An 11,627-nucleotide genomic window follows, 5' to 3' on the forward strand; every position below is an offset into this window, starting at 1 on the left:
TAGTGAGAGTGTGTGTGTGTGTGTGTGTGTGTGTGTGTGGATGCAGCAAAACAATATTGCATAATTTCACAAAAACACTGAGTTGATTTCCTGAACGTTCCGCTTGTGTTGGTCCTCCGCCACATGAAGTGTCTCTTCCGGGTCCTGTAGGCTCGGCTGTGCTTTGAACATGATGAACTGCGCTGATTAAAAGCTTGTGACGCTCCAATGCTGATGTTCACAGACAAAGATTCCAGATTTCTCTTTCCCTGTTCTCTATTAAAAATAAAATGACATTTTTTTTTTCCGTTGACGTTGAGAACTTTAGCGGGGATTGTGGGTATTCTGGAGCAAACATCTGATATGTTCGTCAGCGCACAGGATATGACATCACATTCTGAGGGCCGATCACTTCCTGTGTCCGTACGGCAGAAGTAACACTGAAGCTGTGTGTGCGAGAGCGGATTAAAGATCGAACAACAAGAGTGTTCGTTCCTCATCAGACGACTCATATCTTCATACCCAACTTCGCTTTCTGAGGGAGACAAAAAAAAGATCAATTTAATTATTAAAATAATGTTACGCTGTTTTAAAGGCCTCTAATGTTGTTTAGAGTCTCCTAGCACAGGTTCACATGCATCTGAAGTCCAACACACTTCAGTTTCCTCATAATCTCCAGTGCAGCGTCAGCTCTTTCCATCGCGGATTCAGTCTCTCTAAGCTCCGCCTCTCTGAGAGCTGCTCTGCTCTGATTGGTCAGAAAGCAAACGCTCATTATCATATCTGAATCTCAGCTCTTGATCACAGTGATACGAACAGTGAGGATGGCGTGGGTTTTACTGTATCAATCTCAGAACAGCGTCTTCTCCACACGAACAACACGAACCAAACTCTTCCAGTCTCAGATACACTACAGTGTTTGAGGGCGGAGCTAAGAGACGCTGTTCAGCCAATCAAGACCACAGGCTGGCATTATGCTAATGAGTTACAAACCAGGATCGCAGGTTCAGCGGGAAGTGAGACTGAAATACTGATGAAGTGAATATTCAAATGCATTTGGCAGACATTTATCCAATGTGAATTATACTGAAATTGAAACAGTGTGTGTATGTGTGTGTGTGTGTGTGTGAGAGAAAGGAGAGATGTAAATAAATGTGACTTACGATTCCAGACGCGTGTTTGGGTTTGACGCTGTACGAGGCCTTTTCTTTGACCTGTCGGAAACACTCCTCCGCCGCCTTCAACCTGAGGAGACAGCAGAGACAAACGAGTCAACACACACACACACACACTGAGGAAACAACAGACACTGAAGCAGTGTCACACACTCACACATCAGGATTTTCTGTAAAGCAGCGCTGAAACGAGTGTTGTGAAAGGCAGGACAAACAGAGGAGGCTCGTCTGTTTAACTGTAACGAGTCTTGATGGATCTGCTCTCTGCTCACACACACACACACACTTGTCTGTTTAACTGTAACGAGTCTTGATGGATCCGTCCGCTGTTCGGAAGTTATTAAGAACTGACCGTCTGAACAGATGATTGAGCAGCGCAGGAGCGGATCCTTCACACACACACACACACACACACACACACTTCTTCTGCAGGTCATGTGAGCGTTTCATGACCTCCAGCCAGTGACTGAAGCCCGAGCTCCATAATAGGCCATGTTCAGTCACACACCAATCCTGACGCTCCAGGGAAACACACTCATGAACACACACACACTCATGAACACACACACACACTCATGAACACACACACACTCATGAACACACACACACACACACTCATGAACACACACACACACACACACACACTCATGAACACACACACACACACACTCATGAACACACACACACTCATGAACACACACACACTCATGAACACACACACACTCATGAACACACACACTCATGAACACACACACTCATGAACACACACACTCATGAACACACACACTCATGAACACACACACACACACTCATGAACACACACACACACACTCATGAACACACACACACACACACACTCATGAACACACACTCATGAACACACACTCATGAACACACACTCATGAACACACACTCATGAACACACACTCATGAACACACACTCATGAACACACACTCTCATGAACACACACTCTCATGAACACACACTCATGAACACACACGAACACGAACACACACACACACACACACACACACACACACACACACACACACGAACACACACACACACGAACACACACACACACACGAACACACACACGAACACACACACGAACACACACACACACGCACACACACACACACACACACACGAAAACACACACTCATGAACACACTCTCATGAACACACACTCTCATGAACACACACTCTCATGAACACACACTCTCATGAACACACACTCTCATGAACACACACTCTCATGAACACACTCTCATGAACACACTCTCATGAACACACTCTCATGAACACACTCTCATGAACACACTCTCATGAACACACTCTCATGAACACACTCTCATGAACACACTCTCATGAACACACTCTCATGAACACACTCTCATGAACACACACGAACACACACGAACACACACGAACACACACGAACACACACACACACACACACACACACACACACGAACACACACACGAACACACACACACACGAACACACACACACACACACACACACACGAACACACACACACGAACACACACACACACACACGAACACACACACACACACACGAACACACACACACACGAACACACTCTTGCTTTATTAAAGGAGAATGAATGTGTGGCTCGATCTGGAGTTTGAGAAGGAATATATAGTTGTAATGTTTTTTGTCTTAAGTGTAATGTTTGTTCTTGTCCTGTTTATGCTGCTGTAACATCTACATTTTAATTTGAAATCAATAAAGTTAATCTTGCATTTGTTGCATTATTAATCAGCTGATCAGCATCATACGCGGGATTTCTCCCTCAGATCCGACAGTAACGAGCCGAAGCTCATAAAGCCAGAGGGATTCGGAGCGAGACGCGCCGCTGAAGTGCAGCAGAAGTGGAAAGCAAACACTTCGAGTGTTGTGATGTATGCGGCTGCTAAGAGCTCGACATGTTTACAGGAGGGAGAATTATGGGTAAAAGGCCGAGAGATATTCTTCCGGCACATCAGGAGCAGCTTCTTTAAACACCGTAAATACATCCAGGAACAGATCCATGTGACGGACCGGGACACGAGACCAGACCAAACATGGTGTTTCAGCCACTCGGGTCACGATCCGCATCACTTCCTGCCGGCCTGATGAACACATCAACACACAGTTCAACCGTTCAGCAGAAACACGGCAGCTCCACAGATGCACATGACAGGAGGAAGGAGCGAGCGAAGAAAGGAAGAATAAAACTAAATGAAATGAAATGAAATCAGAAAAGAAAATAATTCAGTAAAAATAAAGATGGAGAAAAAGATGGAACTAAGAAACTGAAAATTATAAAGACAAAATTAAAACAAAATCAAGCCAATTAAATAAGAAAAAAAAATAAAACTAAAGAAAAAGAAAAAAAGAAAGAAAAACAAAAAATAAAAGAAAAATAAAAACAAAGAAAAAAAAGGGAAAAAAAACATGAAATAAGACAGAAAAAATAAAAATAAAGAAATCTAAAACAAAAGAAAAATGAAACTATCAATAAATAAATAAATAAAAGAAAGGGATATAAAACAATAATAAATAAAAAGAAAAAGGCCAAAGAGAAAAGATCAATATAAAATAATCAAATAATTAAAAATGATAAAAAGTATAAATAAAAAAGGGAAAAAAAATACAGAAATATAAAAAAAAAATGAAGAAAATGAAAATGAAAAAAAATTAAATGAAATCAAGAAAACAAAAAAGAAAAGAAAACTAAATTAATATAAAAACAGAAAATATTTCTTTAATAAAACTATAAATACGTCAGGCATGAAGACAGCAGTGTGTGCGGCTCCTGTGTTCGAGACGCTGACGATCTTTACGAGGATCCACTAGTGAGAGTCGAGGTGTTCGACACACAGACTGACTTTATCATCCAATATCACAAACGGCCTGTTAAACTGAAGCGTATAAACACGTCCTGTGTGATCACTGCAAGACTTCAGACCATCTCAACCTGACAAAAAACACAACTACACTACAAACACTTAATTCAAGAGACAGAAAATATATGTATTTTTTGCTGTGTTGGTTACCAGTAAAAGCGCAGTGAAATGTTTGGTTGCAGCCTTCAGACCCGCCGGGGTTAAAGAAACACACACACACACACACACACACACACACACAGGGGCGTAATTTGTGGGGGGGTTGGGGGGGATATAACCCCCCCAATATTTAAATCTATACATTACAACCCCCCCAATATTTATACCATGATCACATGAAAAATATGCAGACACAAACTTCAACCCCCCCAATGTTCAAACCAAATCTACGCCCTTGCACACACACACGAGCAGCTCCGCTGAGAGCTCTCAGTGTCAGACAGATCAGTCTCTCTCGGCTCCAGAAGACGAGACTCACACAAACCACAAGCTTTCAGGACAAATTGGGGCCGAGAGACAGAAACTCTGTGGGGTTTTAGGTGGCGCTGGCGGAGAAAAGCAAACACTTTAGCAGCAGATCCAGTGATTAACAGGCCAGCGAATGTCAAAGGAAACGCAACACTCTCTGGGAACTCGTCTATCAGAGTCAGACGTGTCGCTTCGGCGAGATAAAGACGCTCTGTGTCGAATAAAGCGCTTCTTATCACTGCAGGAACCAGTGAAAGACCAGCCCGGCTCTTTTGTACATCTCCACGATCGTGTTTCGGATTATACGCCACAGATTGAGTTTCAGGCCCTGGCAGACGAGAGCTAAGCGCTAACCTCAGCGCTGCACAGGTCAGAGGTCAGAGGTCAGTCAGAAGCAGCGATCGAGATGTGATGTGGGAAACACACGGGTCAGAGACGCAACACTAACCGCAGCGCAACAACATTTATGCTTTCATATTAATATTAAAGGAAGGGGGAGAAACATATGCAAAATATGTACATAAATGTGTAGAAAGAAAAGGAAAGAAATAAATCAACAAAAACAAAAAGCAAAAATAAATAGAAAGAACAAAAACAGAAAAATAACCAAACAAAAACTAAACTAAACAACAGATTAGAAAAAGACATTAAAATAATTAAAAATAAAAGGAAAAACAAAAGAAAAACAAACCAAACCAATTCATGAAGATTAACAAAATTAAGAAAAATAGACAAAATTAATAAAAAGAAAAATAAATCAAAAAATAAATAAAATAAATGAACAAAATGAAAAAGGCAAAAAAGAACAAAAAGAAAAACAAATATACGGAAAGAAAAATATAAAGAATGACAATTAAGACAAAAAATAAAGAAAAAAGAAAGAAAAAGTGAAAAGCAAAAATAAAAATGCATAAATCGAAGAAAAAATAAAGAGAAAAAAATAAACAATTAAAAATAAAATAATAACAAAGAAAGAAAATACATAGAATGACAATTAAGACAAAACATTAAATAGAAATACAGGAAAAGCAGGCAAAAAAATTAAGCAAAAAAAGAACAAAAAAGAAAAACAAATATAGAGAATGACAAGAAAAAATAAAGAAAAAGTGAGAGCAAAGCAAGCAAGAAAAATTAATAAAGAGAAATAAAGAGGAAAAATAAATGAACAAAATTCAAAAGGAAAAACAAAGAAAAAAAACAAAGAAAAAACTTAGGAAAATAAAGAGAATAACAATTAAGGCAGATAAAGCGAGCGAGTGAAAGCGTGAGAGTGTGTGAGGACAGATGTAGAGAGAGATAGAGGTCCTCATGAATAATGTGGAGCTGAAGGGCTCGTCTGTGTCTGCTATCGCTCCATCGCTCCACTGGAAGCTAGCGTACCGCGCCGGTCCTCTTTTCATTAGCGGGGTTACACAAACACGCAGGGTTCATCGACGCGCTCTCGCTCTCAGAGCAGCCCTAACGTGGCAGATATCATCTAATATTAAACACATGCCACAGGTTATGGAGAGCAACCGGTCGCCCCAACGCCATCTCGCTTTAGCTAGAGGCGTTTCTCAGAGAAATCTTGTGTCACTGTAAACCTCAAGAAATGGACTAACCGTTACTCAGCTTAGCCGACCAAACTGTTATTAGTCGTTCAGTCGCAGAGAAAAAAACCTTGAAAAAGTGTCGAAATCCCGTTAACAGCGGGAAACCCAAACCGTCGCGTGTCATTCATCAAATATGGCGGATATCACTTGAAACATGCAAATAGCAGCACTTTACACGTCGCTCGAATGCTAACATAGATAAATGTGTGTTATTAGACACATAAGTGTTTGTGTGGAGAGAGTGTGTTAGGACACACACATCACTGCATTTCACTCAAAATACTCCGGTCATATGATGAGAGTAATGCAAACTGTCCACTTTTATTTCTCTAAACTCACAATAACAAACAAAACGTTGTGCTTTTGTAAAATAATGTTGCTTTCTGTCGACTCGGTCTTGAACTCCAGCGCGTCACAAACGAACCGAAACTCAGACATGAGAAATATATCTATAGAAAGCTTGACATGTCTACATTTGAATGAACAGATTTCAATGGAAAATAAATATTCTCAGATTCTGTAATCCGAATGAAACGAGCATAAAGGCGGAGATGATAAATCAGCATTGTTGACTTAATAATTATAATACATTTTATTTATAGGCGCCTTACGTGACACTCAAGGACACCCTACATGCGGATATAACAAAAAAAAACACCAATAAAATAAATTCACATTTTTAGAGAGTCTCATTCAGTTTTCTCACCGACACACTTAATCATGACGTTTGCCGGTGCGCCGTGGCTTTACGTTTGAATTCGAGCGCTGATTAGGCTATATGTGTTCTATATAGGCAATTAAAGGCGCATTGTTATTATTTATGGCTTATTAAAATAAACGCAGGATTAGTCGACTAATGGCTTACATGAACAACTACTAGACGACTAGAAGAATCTCCAGTCCAGGGCAGATCTACAGATTTATGATATTTGTGCTGGAAAACAAGAGAGAAATAGTGATGAAGAACATGTTGTTTTTACGCAGGATCATAAACCGTCAGACTCATCTTTGATCTTCACACACATTCAGTCCAGAACACACACACACACACACACACACACACATATTCAGTCCAGAACACACACACACACACACGTTCAGTCCAGAACACACACACACATTCTCTGGAAGCTTCAGGAGCGTCTAATTCCAGGAATGCTGATCCGTACACTTTTCCGTGTCAGAACAAAGCTTTCCTCAATCACAGATGAAAAGTGTAACCAACACTATACTGCTGTATGTTCCCTCTGAGAGAGCATATTTCAGCCCTTCCCATGATGCACCTGTGGACGGCGTGCTCAGGTATTTGCATTAATCCCACATTAAATCACGCAGCTGGACAGCAGGCGTTCCTAAAACACACCTCGGCCTCGGAAGATGTTCCCGCAACACTTAAAGAGCGAAGATTCGACAGAAAGGACTTCATAAATCAGCCTGAGCTTCTTTATTCTCCATTACGCCACAGTGATCCGGGACTAAACACTGAGGCCACGGAGGGAAAAGGTGTTTGTTGACACACACACACACACACGTACCTCTCCTGCAGGATGACCTTGTTCTCCTTCTTCCAGGTGTCTTTAAAGTCGCTGGAGAACTCGTGCCACACGGAGAAGAAGGTGTTCGGAGAAACCTCTTTCTCTCCGCCTTTGGCCTTGACCGAGAAGAACACGCACAGATCCAGGAACCTGACACACAAACACAACGCTTTCAGAGAGATGCGAGAGTAATTCAAGATAATGGAGATCAGGACACAAGAATTCCTCACGGATTGAACAGAACGCCTCCCGATAATTCCAAGTGGGAACACCCCAAAAAAAAAAATGTATTTCCTTCTTTTTCTGAAGGAAATAAAAACTGTGTGCCTGTGCTAAACGTGGTTGCTAGGGCGTTCTAGGTTCGGTTTCCTACTAAAAATCTGGGAAAAAACGGATTCATGAAAATCTTAAAAATAAAATTTAAAAAAAACTACTAATTTTTTAAGATAAATTCTTAGTTCGCAAAATGTTCCCTGGTGTAATTACTGAAAAAAGGTCATAATATTTTGTCCTCGAGAAGAAAATGACAAGTTTTGTCTTTATAACAAAAAACACGAACATTCTTAAATGCTTTTGGGAGTAAAAAAATATTAACTTCATTCTTAATAAAGGAAGAAAATAATTTAGTGATGCCTGTTAACGGTCAGTTTTCTGGGTTATTGCCCCCCCCACCCCCACATATTTCAGTAATCATCATAAAATGGGTATCATTGAAAATGTAAACATTCAAAATTCATCCTGCAAAAAAGTTTTTAAATCTGAAACTGCGTTACCATGGAAACGCTACTTTAAATTCTTATAGCGGCTCAATTTTTGTGATATCATTTTTAAATTTGGAACAACTCGGTTAGCCGTTGTGAAATACATATTTTATCTAAAATAAAAATGTTTAGTTCTGTAGATTTGCTTTACAGGAAACGTAAACGTCTTTACTTTGCTAATTCTGTCCTTTTTTTTAATAGAAAAAATAACAGCTTCAAAAAATACGTGTAATGGCAAAAATGACTTCTTACATTTTGTGGGTTTCACTGAGTTGCTTCTCTTGACATTCCAGCTCAGTTTTTGCTGTAAAAAGCAGAAAAAAATACATGTTTTTAATCTTTACATGCCATAAGAGTGGGTTCAAACCATGTCCATGTGAATTACGGGTATAAAACAGCTCACTTCTACAGCGCTGTGGACAGAACAGACTGACTGCAGACTCACAGAAATAAACTGAAAACACACACACACACACACGTATACATATTACGTATAAATAATATCTGTATGAATTTGGTCTTTTGGCTTCTTTCGGGAGAGAGAGAGAGAGACGCTTCCTCAAAGCGCAGAGGTCATCAGGGGTTATCAGGGGGTCATCGCTCAAGGTGCTCTAACAAATTGAGGCTAGTAGTAAAATGTTCTACGCCATGAGACACAAATCACCTGTGTGTCTGTCACGAGTGTGTGTGAGAGAGTGAGTGAGTGAGTGAGTATGTGAGAGAGTGAATGAGTGTGTGTGAGCGTGAGTGAGTGTGAATGAGTGTGTGAGAGAGAGAGTGAGAATGTGTGTGTGAGAGAGTGAATGAGTGTGTGTGTGTGTGTGAGATTGTGAGTGAGTGTGAGAGTGAGTGAGTGTGAAAGTGAGTGAGTGTGCGAATGAGTGTGTGTGAGAAAGAGTGATAATGTGTGTGAGAGAGTGAATGAGTGTGTGTGTGAGAATGAATGAGTGTGTGTGTGTGTGTGAGCGTGAGTGAGTGTGAGAGTGTATTAGAGAGTGAGTGTGAGTGAGTGAGTGAGTATGAGAGAGAGTGTGTGTGTGTATATATGAGAGTGTGTGTGTGTATATGAGAGTGTGTGTGTGTATGAGAGTGTGTGTGTGTATGAGAGTGTGTGTGTATGAGAGTGTGTGTGTGTGTGTGTGTATGAGTGTGTGTGTGTGTGTGTGTGTATATGAGAGTGTGTGTGTATGAGAGTGTGTGTGTGTATGAGAGTGTGTGTATGAGAGTGTGTGTATGAGTGTGTGTGTGTGTGTGTGTGTGTGTGTGTGTGTGTGTGTGTGAGAGTGTGTGTGAGTGTGTATGAGAGTGTGTGTGTGTGGCTCTGGAGGACACTCATTAGCAAAGCTGGCCTCTAATTTTCACCCACGGCAGGAGAAACCGGATTAAAGCGCTGATTAAGAGGATCCTCCGGAGAGAAGAGGAATTCTGTCCCACTGACAGGAAACATCCCAGGAATTCCCGTTTAATCGACACCAGTCATCGGGAATAAACCGAGCCGAAAGATTCCCAGGTTCGCTCACCTTCGCTGACGAACGTCTCCATCTGGTCTTTAAAGGGCTGCAGATGCTCCTCCGTCGAGACCGAGCAAACCTTCTCCACCTGAGCAGTGCATGCTGGGAAACAGGACCACAGTCACAAACAGGCGCAAAAATGATGATCATACAAACGGAACCAATGTGTAACACTTCACAATAAGGTTTCGTTTGTTTTCTACATTATGAACGAACAATGAAAACACTCCTAAAGCATTTATTAATTTAATGCATTCTTAAATTTAAAAGTTGTATCTGTTAATATTTAATGAGCTAACATTAACAATGAACAGTTTATTTTTAACTAACATAAACATTAATAAATACTGTAACAAATGCTGATAAAAGCATTAACATTAACTAACGGGATGTTATCGAATGTTTATGATCTATTTCTGCTCATATTTCATGAACGAAGCCCTTCATATACAGTATGTACATTCAAAATGACATTTATAAAAAAAATTAAATAAAAATCAGGGTTATTATAGTTATACTAAAACCATAAATAAACATGTTACCTAAAATAAAATAAATGTTAACTGAAATATAATAAAAACTGTAAATAATGCAAGCGCACTCAATTCTGCTTGATGATTCAAGACTGTCAAACGATCATTAATATCTAATTATTTTATTACTAATAGAGTTTCCACGTCTCAAAAGCGCATGGAATGATTCTCCTGACCTTTGACCTCCAGAAGGGTCAGAGAATGACCTGAACACATCTGCAAACATCATCAGGACAGTCCTGAGATTAACCCGACAGAACCCACACACACACACACACGCAGACGAACTTTAACGCATCAGAAAGGCTCTTCGGCCCTCGTTTAGACGCGTGTGTGAACCTGCGCTTTTAAACACACACAGACAGAAGAGACAGAAGTGTCACGCTGTTCAAAGACCGAAGCGAGCAGAGTGTGTGGATAAACCCGGGATTAGACGCGTTAACCTGTGAACCTCAGAGATTAGAGGAGGAAGAAGAGCGAGGGGAAACCCTCACTTCCTTCCCAGAAGCCATCGCTCATCCTCAGCTAAAACATGCAGCAATTACTGCAATTAGGGTCAGGGCAAACAGTCTGGACCATTACCCAGAGCTCTCCTCACGACTCCAGAACCAGACATTCCTCCAGATGAGGGACACCAGCCTCCACTGGGCTTTGATGAAGCTTAAAAACACATATAAGGGTTTAAAATCTGAATCTAGAGTTTTTATCTGTTAAAAATGGTTGCCAATACATGCATTATGGGAATAATTATTAGGCACGTTCATTTTCTGAACATGTTTTTTTCCAGGCACATTTTGCCAATTCCAAACCACATTAATATATATATAATAATATATATAATTATTTTGTATATATAAATACACACATATGCATGAATATATTTAAGAAAAGTGTTATCTATAAAATATTTATATTTATAGATATTACAAATTACACAAATATATTAAGCAAACAAACTTATTTTGGATGCGATTAATGTACATTATTTGTTTTGCATCTATTTTGTTACTGAAAATCAGTGTTAAGCCACCAAAAATGTATTTCTTAATTCTTCTAAAGTTAAAGCATGATTTTTAAAATTAATATGAACTTGTTTTCTTGGCATTATTCGAGAATAAAAACATTGCATCTTTTTTTGTTTGACAATTTCTGCAA

General features: G+C 39.8%; 1 protein-coding gene across 3 annotated transcripts in view; it reads right to left on the reverse strand.

Annotated features, from left to right (window-relative positions):
• The window catches only part of fmn2b (formin 2b), a 55,808-nt gene continuing 44,181 nt past the window's right edge, over positions 1-11,627 (reverse strand). For 2 of the 3 annotated variants that reach the window (XM_079851823.1, XM_079851824.1), the window contains 5 exons: positions 9,949-10,041; positions 8,681-8,732; positions 7,668-7,817; positions 1,143-1,224; positions 1-514 (listed from right to left, as the gene is read on the reverse strand). In XM_079851823.1, coding sequence (XP_079707949.1) covers positions 488-514; positions 1,143-1,224; positions 7,668-7,817; positions 8,681-8,732; positions 9,949-10,041 — 404 coding nt within the window. In that variant the 3' untranslated portion in view covers positions 1-487. Of the gene's footprint in view, positions 515-1,142; positions 1,225-3,034; positions 3,296-7,667; positions 7,818-8,680; positions 8,733-9,948; positions 10,042-11,627 lie in introns of those variants that run through there. The other variant, XM_079851825.1, reaches the window with a different exon arrangement.

Source organism: Squalius cephalus, assembly GCF_949319135.1.
Source record: "Squalius cephalus genome assembly, chromosome: 19".
Classification (NCBI taxonomy): domain Eukaryota; kingdom Metazoa; phylum Chordata; class Actinopteri; order Cypriniformes; family Leuciscidae; genus Squalius; species Squalius cephalus.